A 15,688-nucleotide genomic window follows, 5' to 3' on the forward strand; every position below is an offset into this window, starting at 1 on the left:
CTTGAGATACATGTAAGAAGCAACTGCACCAGGTAGGCTAATTGCTCCTGAGGAATCATCCTGCTCATGAGTGTTTACCAACCGGCTGAAGACCCAGTTCACCAATTGCAGGAGGGTGGCTTCTCAGTTGTGCAAGAGCAAACGAGCTGCTAGCATCCTGCCATGTGGCGCTTTGTCCTCTTGCACATTTCCAACCTTATGACGGGGAGGTGGCAGCCACATGCTATGACCAGGCAACATGGAGGACCAGCTCTCCGTGTGGTTGCACTTTGTGACTCTACATGGAGCCGCCGTACCAAAATATAAAATAAAACAACTCATCCCAATCCGTGTTATACCTGTGTAAAATGCCGCCGAGATCTGGCCTTTGGGAGTAAGCTATAGAATCTCAAGCCTTGCTGTAAGTACCAGAAGGGAACCGAGGAGGATGCGATTCTAAACACAGGGAACATTGTGTGAACTTTAGCTAACAAGGCAGCCTTGTTCTTTCTTTCTATAATCCTTTCTCCTCATTCATTGTACCCGTGACAGAACCTGACCTTTTCCCTAAGGTTATTTCCAAGAGCAGCGACTGTGTTCATTTGCCAAGGATGGTTTATTTCATACTAGAATTCAAATAAATCATCAGTGACATTTCAGCCCCAGATTCGAGCAAAAGCAAGCTGTGACATGGCACTGAGGAGTCTGCCCATGCTTTTTCCTGCTAAGATGGTTGAGGGGAAAGCAGAGGCTACACTACAACTCAATATTCAAAACCATCTGCAAGAGAAGGTTGTTTTAACCTCCCTTTACAGATTACCTGAAAGCACCATAGTTCCCTACAGGTTCTCTGCTTACACATAAAACCAACCAGCAAGCAGTACAGAGCGAAGGATCTGTCAATTTCATTCTCCCCGTTTCTCTTTTTTCCAATTCTTCGCATTGCAGCAATTTGCAATTTTTTAAAATCCTCATGAAAATTCATCAGCCTTTTAGTGCACACTTCTCCTAATAGATGTGTTGTTGTATGCAATTTTGACTTACGTACACATTTTTGCAAGCTATTTCCCCTAACATAATGTAATTTTGTATGCTATTTTCACAAATAACTTCATTTTTCACACACATACACACACAAAAAAAATGTGCATTTCTGCAAACATTGCTTGGCTGGAGAACTGCATCACAAAATTTGGCTAAGTGTGAATTTCAAAGGATCGCTGTCTTTCAGTTCATGAATTGTTTTGGAAAGTGTGGATTTGATACCATTTGGCTTCAGATACATATGGAACTGAACTTCTCTTCCACCCCTAGCAAGTGGGAAGAAAGTGAGCCAAGGCCCATCACTCACACAGAGGGTGAACATCTGATGTGGGGAGACCGCTGTACTTGAGAAGCCTCCCTGCACAATTTTAAAACTATTTAAACTACCAGCCATCACATCTCTTAGTGATGAATTCCAGGAGCTGTATTCTATATCATGTCAAAAAGTACCTTTTGTTTGGCCTGAATCCATTTCCAGTCTGGTTTTGTATCTTGTGTGTGTTCGTGCCACCCACCCCCAATTAAAAATGCTTCACCCCAAAGAGCTGGAAAATGAGTCGCCATGCAATCCCAGTACACCTCCCCACTTACTGTGGTCCAGGCTGCAACATCAGTCCATCTTTACACACTGTACGGGAACTAGGTCAACATCCATGCCTCCTCTACAGGTCTCCATCCCTCAATAGACTATAGCCTCCATTTCTCAAAACAGAGTGGTCTGCTCCATTCTCCCTTCTGCCCTGCTGCCCCCAGGTGCCTCGTTTAATTTGCTCCATCTAGCACCCCCGGATTTGATTATTTCACCTTGCAGATACACTCCTAAGGCTCCACAGCAAGCTTTATGCATAACTAGGACCCCTGTTCCCATTCCACCTTCATCACATCAAAAGCCATTTCAGACACTAGGAGCACTGGCTCCACTTTCCAAGGACGCTATTTATTCGTCATATATATATTTTTATATATGCATGTGTGCGTGTGGGTAAGTCTGCTAGAGAGCAGGAAAAACAAAAAAAACCTCTCCTCTCCTGTAGAAAAGATCCACATCACATGGCAATTGCCTCAATCCTCCAGCTGGGCTTTGTGATGAACTCCCGTTGGCTGTAGCAGCTTCTGCTCCCTCCAACACAGCAAAGCGTCAAAGGGAAGGAGAATGCCAGGTCCAGGTTGGGCCAGACTGAAGAGCTTTGGCTAAAAGCTATCTAGAAAGAGCAAAGTCAATGGTGGGGAGGGAAGAGATGCCGTCCGTATCTGACACAGGGATAGGAAACAGGTCCACCTTGGGGCCACACACGTCTGCCTTCTTTACACAGCAGAGCCAACTTACAGATGCCACCCAGAGGAAGACCCAGCTTCCCCTTCCAAACAGGCAGCACCTCGCTCAGTAGTGAAACACAAGACACAGACACATCTGGCAGTCCAGATACCATGAGCCACCTTGCGAGGTGGGGAAGGCCAGCTTCCTGCTAAGGAAAATGGGGGCAAAGGACTTTTTTGCTTCAAGGTCGAGGAAGGAGGGAGAGCCTACAGTAGTCTAGTGCACGAGTCTCCTACTATGCAGTTAATCATGAGTGCAGGACCTCTCGCCAGCTGCTCACAGAGGGAGGGGGCACACGTGGCGGCTGCACCAGCCCCTTTCCTATTAGATGTACAGGGAAGAGTGGAAGGAGTGCACGGTGCTGTTGCTTCGCTCCCCGCAAGTATCAGCAAATACGGGGTGAGACGCAGAGCGAATTCCGCAGAGGGCAGGGCTCCAGATTAGCTTCTCACTTGACGAGCGCTTGGTTGCACTGCCCGCAGACAAAGACGGTCTCCCGCTGGGCATCAGGGGCTGCAGTAGAAAGCACTGGTCAGAGACTCGGCCAAGGACTGTGCAGCTTTCCACCCACAGAACCCAACAAGTATTTTATTAGCCCTCAGGCACACACCCCAAGAGAGAGAAAGCCTCTGTCCTCTGCTACCTCCCCACTGTAGCATTAATTAGAAACAGTAAGAATTACACCCAGCCATTCCCCCGGAAGGGAAACAGCAAGTGCACAAAGAAAAAAATTCCTTCCAGTAGCACCTTAAAGACCAACTAAGTTAGTTCTTGGTATGAGCTTTCGTGTGCATGCACACTTCTTCAGATACACTGAAACAGAAGTTGCCAGATCCTTCTATATAGTGAGAAGGTGGGGAGGGGTGTTACTCAGAAGGGTGGTGGGAATGGGAGATAGGCAGATAGCTGAGATGAGCCTGTTGACGATTCTTAACGACTCTCGTTAAGACTCTCGTTAAGACTCTCGTGCTACTGGAAGGAATCTTTTTTATTTTGCACAAAGAAAGAGGAGCTAACTCCCAAGCTGCCTGCCAGAAAGGCCATCTCTCGCTCTCCCACTCCTCACTCACCTGTAGCCCCCATGTAGCTCTTGGGAACTTTGAAGGAACAGCACCTGGAGCAGAAACTGTTCCCACAGTTGCTGCAGCTCCGCTGGAGGGAAGGAAAGAGAGACAAACACAGCTAAAGGAACAAGGTCCCTGGAAGCCATTCCTTCAAATGCAAGGATTCAAGAAGGTCATTCACTGCTGACCAGAGGTCAGGCTTAAGATCCACAAGGCAGGGGAGCAGGAAATGGGAAAGGAGTAGTTGGGGGCATGCTGGGCCAGAGACTCACCCTCTTCTTTAACACAGAGAAAGTGGCTGAACAGCTTGCACAGTTCCCTGCGGAAAACCAGAGAAGAAACATGTAATGGTCTAACCTGGTGCCTCTTCTTCCACCAAATTGCATAGAAATATTGCCCTGCCCCAACGTCTGCCCACAGTCCTTTCCTACTAAAAGCCCCAACATAACCGACTGCCCCACTAGGCAGTCCACGAGGCTCATCCAGGTGGGACCACATGCCAATAGGGCATCCCACTGAGGGCTGTCTTCAGGACCCTTGATCAGAGGAAATTTGAAATGGGTCGACACACTGCACCTCCCAGGTGATGCCAATCCTCCACTCCGCAAAGTTGCACCAAGAGCAGAGATGGCCGTAACCCATATAAATGTGGAATTTGGCATCATCAGGATGAGATTCCAGTGTGTCATAAGTGATCAAGTGCTAGACTTGGAATAGGAACAAAGACTTGGGCCTGGTACAAATAACCACTCAGCTCCACTAAGCAGGCTTGCTCATACTTCTCTCTCAGGGCAGAATGACATGTTACACTGGCAAGTAGGAACTCACAAGTCCAATTTCCAGAGGTAATGAAAAAAAGGGAGTTAAGGGGCTTTTTGTAAAAATGTTCGTACTTAACCCCACCCCACCCACACCTTGCCTGTAAAATGATTCTTCTGCAACAATATTTCACAATCAGAAGCGAGCTCAGCACACATATTTTAAAAGCACCAAGAACAATGGCATGTTTCTGGCATCTAACATCAGGCAGGCCTCCTCTGTGGCAGCAACTGGGCCAGAGTCTTCCCATTCTGCCACCCCCCTTCCACAACCTGGTGCCCCCCACCCCCGATGTTTTGGACTACAGCCCCATTAGCCCAAACCAACAAGACCACGCTGACTGGAGCTGAAGGCTAAAGCATCTGAAGGGCACCAGGGTTCCTCACCAGGTTGAGGAAAGCTCATCTACACAGTTCCCGCTTCAGTCCCAACAAGACGACATGTCCCACGGCACCATCCACTCTTGCCAATTCCACACACCCTCCCAAATCCTGTACCGAGATTGTTGGTTGGGTAGCGCTTCCGCAGCCGCTCCGTCAGCCGCGACACCCTGCTGCGAATCACCTCATTCTTGCTCATGATGAAGGGGTTGTCAGGAAGGCCCATGTCGAATTCTGCTGAGCAGTGGGAGACGTCGTCATCCTCCTGGGAAGGTGGAGAGGGAAGCTTGTCAAGGAGCGGCTGGTTCACACTGTGCCTACTCTGGGGCAGGAGGACAAGGGCGCACAGGGGGGGGGGCACCGCCCACTGACAAAGCGCTGAAGACAAGGAAAGGCTGGGCTAACCGTGGGCAACACACAAAATGCCAAGCTGGTGGAAGGGTTGCAGCCAGGTTTTCCAGCTTGGGAAGGTGGGCACAATCAGGGCAAAGAACACAGCAAAGACATCAAGTCTGCATGAGCAACTGAAGTGAGTTTTGGCTCAAAGGCAGGGTGGCCCAGCTCCCACACTCACCATTACTAGCAGCTGGGTCTCCTGCTCCCGCAGCAAAGAGAAAAGACAAGAGATGGTGTCCAGAAGAGCCCAGCCCAAGCTAGCCTTCACCTTTTATGGTGTACCCATTTCCAGAAAAGCACACTGTCCCAAGTCCCCTATTTCTCTCTCTTCCCCATACCAACATGTTCACTGCATCACAGACATGGACTCTGATGTGCTGCCACTCATGGCCCTTAAGTGACAGGATGAAGGGTGTTCCCTTAAACTTGCTGGCCTAGCAGCATCACCTGACTCCACCACAGCACAGATCAGCCCAAGCCCTAGGAGGCTCTCTCAGGGCACATACCTCAATAGCATCCTTGAACTCATCATCAGGCTCTGCCTCCTCTGCTTCCTCCACACTGCCAGGGGTCAGATCCTATGGGGGAAGCAAACGACGTTACAGCTGGAGGCAGCAATGCTTTTGAATGAAAGTTGCTGGAAACCACAGGAGGGTCAAGTGCTCTTCTGCTCAAATCCTGCTTGCTGACTTCCCACAGTCCTCTGGTTGGCCACTGTGAGAACAGGATGCCGGACTAGATGGGCCATTGGCCTGATCCAGGAGGCTGTTCTGATGTTACAAGACAAAGGAAGCAAGGCCCACCAGTCCTTGTAACAGTGGTAAATGAATCCAAGAGGGGTGCTACACAGATGGCCCCATTCCATCCCAGCTACCCCAATGCAAGAGTAACATGGAAGCTATGAGGATGCATTTCCCCTCCTGACTAGACATAGTTATTTATTACCATGGCAGTCTGTAATACACAAGACCCCAAACAATGCTGGTATGCAGATCCTGAAATGCCTTAATGGGCAGCACAAAGGGGAAACACAGGGACAAGCAGTGAAGACTGCCTGAAGAGCTGTGTGAAGGGAGAGAAGGACATCGCCCTTTTACATTTTCATGTAAACTCGCTAAGTTGTTTAAAAAAAGAGACAGGGACAAGCTGGAAACATTACTATACTTTTAAGCACCAAACTGGAGAAAATTAAGCCAGGTACAATTTTTGAGGCGCCACATTTCAACAGTAGGTTACAGGTGCACCTCCCCATAACCAGCTGCGACTAAAAAGTTTGGGAACTCTGAAAAGTAGCAAGAAGGGAACAGAACAAGGATGGCAGCTGCCCTAAAGAGACGTGCCTGTGTAGGCAAAATTGAGGCCCTACTTCTCCAGGGCCAAGACTGGGAACAGGGTCTGGGAGGTTTTCATCCATGATGCATAGCATTACCCCTTTCAAAATTTCTCTGCCACTCCCATCGGGACCTTACTTTACACACTATTGCTTGTGGTCCTCCAAGTGTTGTTGGACAACATCACTGACCAGGCCAGCTGAAGTTGGTGGGGGATCGGAGTCCAACAACATATGGAGGACCGCAGTTTCCATCATTCCATATGCTACAGAAGACTGGGAGGTGTGGCGGCGAGATACATGGAACCACAACCAGCAGAAGCAAGATGGAAGTTTGTCTTCTGTGCTCCGGCCTGGGACACATTTCCTAGGACTGTAGATCTGGAATCAACTATGAAGCCACCAGCTAATAAGACTGTTATGCAGGTCAGGATGAACTATGACCTCAGGCATTTCCAAAAGATAAAACAACACTCTCTGGGCACTTTGGATGAGCATATCAATTCTCATTCCAGTTGGAAGTGGGCAACACAGACCCGTCTATTCTTCTACCATGCCTTACCTCGGTACTAGTGGGCGTAGGTGTCCGGTCCGGCAGGGATCCAGACCCAACTTCTCCAGCATCCAGCTCCACTGGCTCTGGAGTCCTAGCAAGAGGCTTGAGGCCCAAACGCTGCTCTACAGCAGACTTCAGCTCCAGCAACACTAGGGAGGAAGAGGAAAAGGGTAATGATTGGACATCCATTAGAAGCTCAGGAAAACCTTGCAGTAAACAGCACAGGCTTTCAGCACTGGAAGAACAGCATGGCATTCAAGCCTATCTCCAACCCAAACACCCAAGAAGTACTGGCACACCAGCGACCAATGTCCAATGTAGCTAATAGTATTTAAAACACTAGTATGCCTACCTGAATACCCCATGGTTCTCTAGCACTAATCTCACTCCCAGACAGAACTGTCCATAACCCCATAGCTCCTCAGTAGACAGGGGAAAAGGCTGTCTACCACCCCAGTAAATATTCTCCACCGCAGATTTTCAGCACAAAACTCAGGAGACTGGAGTGTTCCCTGACATCCCCCAATCTCCCCACCCAGATTTGTGTTGTTTGGGGGTGGGTTGCAACTGTTTGCTGATATTCACAGCCCCCTGGCCACTCCTCCAGCATCCTCACAAAACCCATTCAAAGTGAGGCCAGGAAGCAGTGCCTTCACTCTGAGTGGGCACTGTGAAAAGAGCTGTGCTCTGAATAGGTTCGTGCCTGTTTTCACTCTTCCCTGCCACCATCCCACACAAACAAAATTCCAGAATGAGATGCATTCAGAGGGCAAATGTTCACAACACACTCCAAAACTGTTTTCCAGCAAAGGACTGTCTCCCTTGTGATAACCCCCCGTTTTCTGCAAAAGGCAGTTTATCATTAGCATCCCAAGATCTGTTTCCCCACTGGGACACCTCTAAATTGAAAAAGCTTCCACTACTAAGCTGTGCCCAAGGAACAGAGTGACTACTCAGGTCTCTTGAATGCTAAAGAGCTTGTTTATGGGACTGGGGCAGCACAGAAGAGATGCATTTTTTCCTCTCTCATCAAAATTTGCTAGCAGCTACACACTGTTGCCCTAATTTGGAATAAGATAGGGTAGCAACAGGGGTGGGTACAACACAGATCTCTGCCTCACACAGATCTACAGCAAAGAAAGCCCTGACCCTGGGCACCCTGTCTCCAGTCAGCTGCTGCAGCTTACTTCCCCAAGGTTCCCATGGAACAGAATGGTACAGGAGAGAAGAGCAATCTCTTACCTTGATAAAATGCCACGTTACCCAAGAAAAGGGCATTATTGAGCAGCACAAAGACCCAACATAAGGGCAGCAGGTAGAGAGCACAAACGGAAGCCATCAGCATCCCATAAAACCTGGGCAAAAAAAGGAGCAGAAGGGGCATGACACACCTGGGCATCAGGATGACAGCCAGGTGCCTTGAGAGCACATCAAGCCTGTCCAGCCCCCCTTCACTCTTGGATATGGAACAGAGAGCATCTGCTGGGAGCCTGCCTCTCTCCACCTGTCCTAGGGCGGGCCTAACAGGCTTCATAAGAGCTGCTGCTGCTGCCCAGAAAGGACTGGGGTATTTTTATGGAAGTTTTGTCTTGAGTTTTTACTGTTATTGATATGAATTCTTTGTATCTTTATTTTTATGTGGATTATGTAGTTATGGTTATGTAGTTATTGATGTGTTTTGTTTATTTTTATTACTCCTTTGCTATGTTTGTAATATGTAAATCTTTTCATACTGTAAGCCGCCTTGAGCATTGTTTTAACTGTGGAAAGGCGGCATACAAATAAGATGATGATGATGACGACGACATCACCACCCTTTGCATACCTTTCAAGCAAATAACCTCCCCTCAATCTGGACAAACCTGTTCAGCCAGATGCAGCCAGATAGCTTCCCCATGAACACCAGCCACGATATATATGGGCATGGACACCTGCCCAATATGAGGTGGAAGGCAGGGACCCCGGATCCCTGTAAAGTGGCTCAGTAAACAAGCCTGCAAACCCCCCAAAGCTGCAAGGCAGCAATGTTCCAGTGACAGGAGCAAGCTGGCAGCAAATAACACCAAACAAGTTGGAGTTAACTCTTTATTAGCAAAAGCAGGATCTGCCTAATGAGCAATGCAACTCATCATCAGGTCTTGCCTCCATGAAGCAGTTGCTAAGACTTAAGGTCCCCATCTGCTCACAACTGCCTTAGTTCCCTCCTCCCCAGGGTTTTCCCCAAGCAATCTGAGACTGCACCAGCACAAAACTAACTTCTCCTCCACCCTTTTCATACCTCTTTCTGGGAAACCAGGGGGGAGGGGAGCTTGTCGCAGCAGGAGAGTGAGACACCCTGCCACCTTCCCCAGCCAGACTCTCTCTGCCTCTTGGCTTCCCTCCTCTCCTGCTTCAGCTTCTGCCCCTGATTCTGGATGTCTGTCTGTCACAGATTCTCCCAGCTCACTAAGCCCTGTTACCTGTTCAGCTTCCAACACCTCCTCCTCCCTCTGACCACTCATCATCATCATCCTACCACCAATCCCAGGGCTCTGAGCCTCCTTCCCTTGCAGGTTCCCCAGCTGGTTCCTCCCACTATTCCTCTGCATCCAACCTGCCCGTGACACCTAGCTCCCATGAAGTATTCCTAAGGCAACACTCACTGTGAAGAAAGAGAAGGGTTCTCCCAGTAGATGATGCGATAGACAGCCTCACATCTGCCACACAGTCGGCTCAAGAGGGCCTCTAATTGGATTAAGCTGGAAAAGGAGATCACAGCAGAATTAAACATGTTCCTCAGGCCCCTCTGCTCACAACCCCACAGCCGCTGCAGCAACCTATGCCCAAGCTGCTTCACAAATGGAGAAAAGTGATCCCCAGCCCCTCATTCAGTTCAAGAGAAGGGTTGGAGTGCAAAAGAAGATTCCCTCATCCACACAGGGCATAATTAGGATGAGCCCTGCATAGGATGAACCTCCTATGCCAGCTAGTTCCAGGCAGGCAAGCTGGATACAGTAAGCACCTGTGTAAGTTTAGCAAGAGGGATAAAAACCAGCATGATTTGGAGTCCAACACTCTTGTATGTGGAGTATAGGAGACACTGGGTTCAAATCCACTGCTGAGGCAATCTTGGGCATCTCTTTCCTATAGCTTCAAATCTGAATAATGACAACTAACTTCAGAGTTGCCGCAAAACTAACAGTGCAATCCTAACCACGGCTTGCCTGGACCCTATATACTAAAGGGGCATGTAGTAACATGCTCTTAACTTTTAGATGAAAGAATGCAGACTCCCATAAAGAAAGAGATTTGAGTTCACTGGCTACAACTCAGCGAGTCATATGATGGGTGGGTTGGCCATCAGGCTCCAATGCCTTGTGCAAAATGCTGACGAAGTGCCTACTGGCATGGTCAGCTTTGGGTGGGGAAAAGGAGAACTTGCCCTTGGATTCCAGCTGCTTCTCCCTATCTAAGTTGCAGGTCTCAAAAAATGAGCCGCTTTCTGAATTCACAGCACTCTGATAAAGTGTTATGTCCTGATAAAACATCGATCAGAGTAGTTAACCGTCAGTCCCTGGCATAGGAAAATTCTAATGTCTTCTAAAATTTGACTTGCAAATCCTTGTCTGAAGAGACACGCTGAAGTAAAACAATATGTTAATAAAAAAACCTATTTTAAAAAAATTATAGTAATCAAAATCCATTATTTCTTAAACAAAAGGATGCACCAGTAGTGTGTCTTCCTCATAAGTAGGTAATAAATGTAGTAAATCTGAAGTAACGGTTGCATTTAGTTGTGAATCAATATGTTTTAATAGCTCTATCGAGCAGCAAAAACACCCATTTCTTGGGGAAAATAACTGTACAAATGGAAAAGTTGATTAAAATCAATGATTTAAAAATGAGGCTTCTTGCCTGGTGATTGAAATCGATCCACTGTCCTGGAAGCAGGATGCATATTTTGCGGCATGGGCAGGAGAGTCATGTAAATGCTTAGTAACTCTTTCTCCTGGAGCCACAGTCCCAACTAGCAAGGGTGTGCAATGCCCCCAAAGGGTGAACGGCAGTAGTGCAGTAAGGCACCTTGGAAGGTAGCTAATCTAGAGGAGGAGTCAGCACTGCTCTCCCAGAGTTTCTTAAAAGTGGGGTCACCATTATCTTCCACACGCACAACGTTACTGTGCAATTATATTTCCCACAGTCATGACACAATTCTTGCCCGACAGCAATGATGAAATGGGTAGCACCTGCAATATCATATGGACTATCCTTAAATATAGTCCCAACCTTCCCCCTCAACCACTAAGATTTGACACAAATGCCTATGTTGCTGGCCAACTGTGTAATGCATTTGTTAGAATGCTGTGGGCGGAATCTGTGATAGGGTCCATTTGGGAAGACACTGTCTGCCCACCCCCCAAAAAAGCCTCCATGACACACACTGGCCTGTGCTAGTGCCTGTGCAGCTGTTTACTTAAACATTAAAAGATGAACTCTGTGCAGTTGTGCACAGCTCTTCAGCTGCACAAGTGCATGGTTGAAGAAGAAGCAGAAGAAGAAATGGATTATTATGCCCTACTGGGCACAGCTTCAGAGCTATGTAGTTGTGCACCTGAAATATCCTTGTGTAAAAAAAACAACACACACACACAAATGGATTGGGAGAAATAAAAACTCAAAAGGAAAAATCAGCTGGTAAAAAATAGATGAAAAAGTCATTGTAAGTGAAGAGGCTGAAATCATAGAAGACAAAAGAAGGGGAATGGTGGAATACCACACAAATTGTGACACAGAAGGGTCACTAAATGAGTTCTGCAGGCTAAATTGCTCCCACTATTCAGGGTAACAATTGCACATTACTTATCTACAATGGAAATATCTCCACAAAATACAGAAAAATGGCTACAAAAATCAAGAGAAAAACACAATGAAGAGGTAGAAATCTCGATCTTGCAACGGGTTGACTATTAAGCCCAGTGGATTCAGAACAACTGCAATATTCACCATCAAGAAAATAATGTGTAGTGTGAACAAGAAACCCAAGCAGCATCCCTCCAATCACATACTTCAAAGGGATCCACCTACGGGTCAACACATTTTCTCCATCCTTCCCTAAGAGCACTTACAAGCCCTTCACTTCAGCCACAGCCTCATGTCGTGCAAGCTGAACTTTCCTCACATCTTCACGCCGCACACTGTGGTACCTACGACGTGCCAGCTCTTCTTCACTCAGACGGATGCGGCATGTCTCCTGCAGGTAGCCCAGCAAGGCTGGCACTGAGACCAGTAGGACGCAAAGCCCATACCATGCAGCTGCAATGAAAGGTGGAATAGATGCAGAGATCATTTTACCACCCCACTGTTTGGCCAGTCACAACACACCTGTACCACTATCACCTATAGCTCAGTGGTAGAGCGTTTGCTTTGAACAGAGAAGTTCCCAGTTTCAATCCCTGGTATCTCCAGGTAGGACGGGGAATGTCTTCTTTCTCAACACCTGGAAAATTGCTGCCAGTCACTTTCAACAACGAGCTTGACATACCAATGGTCTGACTTGATATAAGGCAGCTTCCTATGTACTACCCCATAAACCACCTGAAAGGAGGCCCATCTGCCTGCCAGTCACTCCATTTCCTTACTACCTCTCACAGTTGGTACTGCTAGCCCTCATAATCTGCCCCCAATAACACATTCCATTTCCCACAGGATCAATCCCCCAAGGCTCACATCATACCTGAAAGGAAGCCTATTGGGTCCCCAGCACAAAGGTCCAACATTTCTCACCTTCACTAAGAGTCAGCAGCAGAAAGTTGAGGCCCAGGCAAGTAAGGAGGGAGCAGAGAGGCATCTGCCAGCTGTGAAACATACATGATCAAGCATTTATTGCCACGCCAAAAGGATATTTAGCTGTACAAATGAGGTATGAACATGAGAATGGTGGAGATGGAAAGGGCAAGCCTAAGTTTAAGTCTCGGGTCATGGAGTACATTAACTTGCCTTGAGCACAGAAAAACGGTATATAAATAAGAAATCAAATTAGATTGAATGAGGACAAAAGCAAGGTAAAGGGTAGGGTATTTTTTAAAATGGGGGAATGTTGTAATCAGCCACAGACACTAGCCAAGTCACAAATGCAGCAGCATATCTTGTTTAAGCCCAACTGCACACAGCGTTTCCCATGCTGAATGCTTGGTGTCTCTTAGAACAAGTGGAATTAAGTATTTGGCCAGGACTCTTCGTCTTCTCTCTTTTTTCTCCCACTTGCAAAAGTGAGACTCCCAAAGAGCCTGTGCTTTTCTGCCCTCCAACATGACAGGAGACAACAACAAAAATTTCTCTAGCTCCACCACAACCATCACCCACAAGGTGCAACTAAGTAGTTGGGCACCAACCTGAGGAGGAACCACACCGCTTCCGCAATATCCTGCAGTGGTTCCAAGTACAGCTCCAGTCGCTTGTAGGATACTACTAGATTGAAGAGATCCAAGGAAGGGGGCTTGGGTGGCAAAGGAGAAACTGGTTGGGAATCGGAAGCCGTGGGGCTGTCCAGTCCATTCCCTGTGGTCGCTCCACTCTCACGCTCTGGAACCTGCATACTGTAGATGTGAAAGTCGAGAGGAATACCAAAAAATGAACAATAAAAATAGTCAACTCTTCCCCACCCCTAGTGTGAAGGAAACAACAGAGATGACCTTTGGGAAGGGCAGTGCCCACATCCCCCCATGCAAAGGAACTGCATTCACTATGACTGGGCAAGTCACGAGAAACAGATACCTACAACAGGTGTCACTTTTGCCCCATTCAGGCCCCAGAACCTGCATGAAAGGGAGAGTCAACACACAAATTGTCCCATGGGAAAGCTCCTCAAAAGCATCTCCTCCTTTTGCAAACAACAACAACTGCAGCCACCTGGGAGTCAGGGTGGGGAAACATCCCCTGTAACCCTATGCCATATATACCAAAAGGCATGCAGACAGTCTGTGCTAATTAATCTGGCCTAATAATTTATTTTATACACCCACAATTGCAAGCACATATTAAAATATATATCCATAAACATGCATCAAAGGCACAGAGAGAATCCATTCTTGTAATCCTCTTTAGCTAATCTAGCAGGATAGGTCCAGGGTGACAAGGGACAAGCAGCCCACATTAAGTGATACTCAAAATACAGCATCCAAGAATGTGGGGTGCATCTGCGACACGAGAGGAGCACGTTCAGGTGGAGAGAGGAATGACCAGATCATATTCTGCAACTTATTTGATATTGGCAATGTCACTACCTGGGTCACTCCGGGTGAATCAAAAGGGGCAAAACAGGACAGCATGGGATGCTCCTGCCTGCTAGCTCAGTACTTGGGAGGCAGGCAAAATGTCTTCCTCCAGACAAGGAGGTTAAAATAACCAGCCTCTTCTCTCTTCCCCCGAAGGGCTCCTGCGCCATGGCAGGCAGAAATCCAGCAGGTGAAGCGCTCTCTATCAGATCCTCCCAGCGCCGGGTAAGCTTCATCTGCTGCACTTCCGCACATCGCGGCACAGCAGCCCCTTCCCGGAAAAGAAAAGAAAAACGAGAATTCAGCCCTTGACGAGCTGCACCCCGGAGGCTCCGGCGGAACCACCGCTCAGCTTGCGGGGCAGCCACAGAGCTCCGCCGGAGGAGGAGGAGGCGCCGCCGGCTCGTCCCACCTACCTCTACACAAGCGGCCCACAAGCCCTACGGCCCCAAATAGGGCGAAAGGGCGGAGCCTCCCCTTCCACGTCCAACCTCGACCTCACCCGTCTGGCCAACACCGCCTCGGCCGCCGACACTTCCTGGGCAGAAGGACCCGGCTGTGCCTCAGCTCCGCTGCGCAGCGCACGCTTCAGGGAAGCGGAGGCCTAATCCGCCCACCTGAGGCAGCCGGCCAATCAGAAGCGCGGGAAGCGGCCGCCGCGCGCGTCCTCTGCTGGAAAAGCTGCAGCTCCTATTGGACAAGAGCCTCCCGCCGCCAGCCTATGGGAGCATTCGTACTTCTTATTCGCCGCGGGCCGCTTTTTATAGGCTCTGTGATTCGTCCCTTCCTCGTCTCTGAACCGCTTTTTCCGCCAGTCGTTCTGCCCACACTGACTGGCAGTGGCTTTCTAGGATTTGAGTCAGGGAGCTTTTCCCAGCCCCACCTTGAGATGCCAGGGATTGAACCTGGGACTTTTTGCATGCAAAGCAGATGCTCTATCGCTGAGCTACGGCCTTTCTGTAATTTGACATGCCTTGGATGCTATGCACTTTGACTTGGGTGTGGGGATCAACTGCTGTTCCACCTCAGACAGCAAAATGTCTTGGGCTGACCTGAATCTTCCCAGAGGAACTCGCTGAAGTCCAGAAACTAGCACTAACCAGCCCTGAAGTCTCAAAAGAGCTTCAGTAGCTCATAATATTCACTGAAGGTTATGGTATCCCAGAGAGCCTATGGCATGGCTTTGTACATGCTCCTGGGAAATGGTGCAGTGACACGGTGTGATTTTTGTGATCAGACTTGTGGGGCACAAAGCAGGCTTCAGTGGTCCAATACATGGCCATAGCCAGGATTTATGTTAGGGAGGGAAGGCTTTATGTTAGGTGAGGCAGAACCTCAGTTTTTTTATTGATTTATTTGATTTAGGGGGGCGGCTGTTCCGCCCCAGCTATGCTCATGGTCCAAGGGGAGATTCAAGGAGGGAGGAACTGCAAATTCAAGTATGAATCTAAAAGCAATGATCTGCACCACCAAAAGAATGGGAATGGATTAAACACTTGTAAAATTGGGTAGCCTCAAGCCAGCTATCAAGGACCTGCAGGAGACAGTA

At 48.3% G+C, this 15,688-nt stretch overlaps 1 protein-coding gene across 5 annotated transcripts; it reads right to left on the bottom strand.

The window, feature by feature from the left end:
* Nucleotides 1-1,939: 1,939 nt before the first annotated feature.
* On the bottom strand, nucleotides 1,940-14,735 carry ZFYVE27 (zinc finger FYVE-type containing 27). 5 transcript variants are annotated; one of them, XM_081191421.1, is made up of 13 exons: nucleotides 14,642-14,735; nucleotides 13,258-13,461; nucleotides 12,650-12,720; nucleotides 11,992-12,178; nucleotides 9,529-9,624; nucleotides 8,129-8,241; nucleotides 6,893-7,035; nucleotides 5,507-5,578; nucleotides 5,179-5,199; nucleotides 4,722-4,869; nucleotides 3,678-3,724; nucleotides 3,412-3,493; nucleotides 1,940-2,854 (listed from the first exon to the last, which is right to left on the bottom strand). In XM_081191421.1, exons 2-13 carry the CDS (start codon nucleotides 13,458-13,460, stop codon nucleotides 2,790-2,792), a joined length of 1,248 nt encoding a protein of 415 aa, XP_081047547.1. In that variant the 5' UTR covers nucleotide 13,461; nucleotides 14,642-14,735; the 3' UTR covers nucleotides 1,940-2,789. The 5 variants fall into 5 exon arrangements, with proteins under 5 accessions (XP_081047547.1, XP_081047545.1, XP_081047546.1 ...); XM_081191419.1 differs by having other exon boundaries at nucleotides 14,556-14,710; XM_081191420.1 differs by lacking the exon at nucleotides 14,642-14,735 and adding an exon at nucleotides 14,149-14,525.
* Between the last annotated feature and the right edge of the window lie 953 nt (nucleotides 14,736-15,688).

Source organism: Podarcis bocagei (genome assembly GCF_964188305.1).
Source record: "Podarcis bocagei genome assembly, chromosome: 4".
NCBI lineage: Eukaryota > Metazoa > Chordata > Lepidosauria > Squamata > Lacertidae > Podarcis > Podarcis bocagei.

Coding starts and splice junctions, on each gene's coding strand:
- ZFYVE27 (XM_081191421.1), bottom strand. CDS start 13,460: ATGCAGGTTCCAGAGCGTGAGAGTGGAGCGACCACAGGGAATGGACTG. Junction 8,242..9,528: donor AACCCTTCTCTTTCTTCACA/GTGAGTGTTGCC, acceptor TTTTTTGCCCAG/GTTTTATGGGATGCTGATGG. Junction 4,870..5,178: donor AGACCCAGCTGCTAGTAATG/GTGAGTGTGGGA, acceptor CCACCTTCCCAG/GAGGATGACGACGTCTCCCA.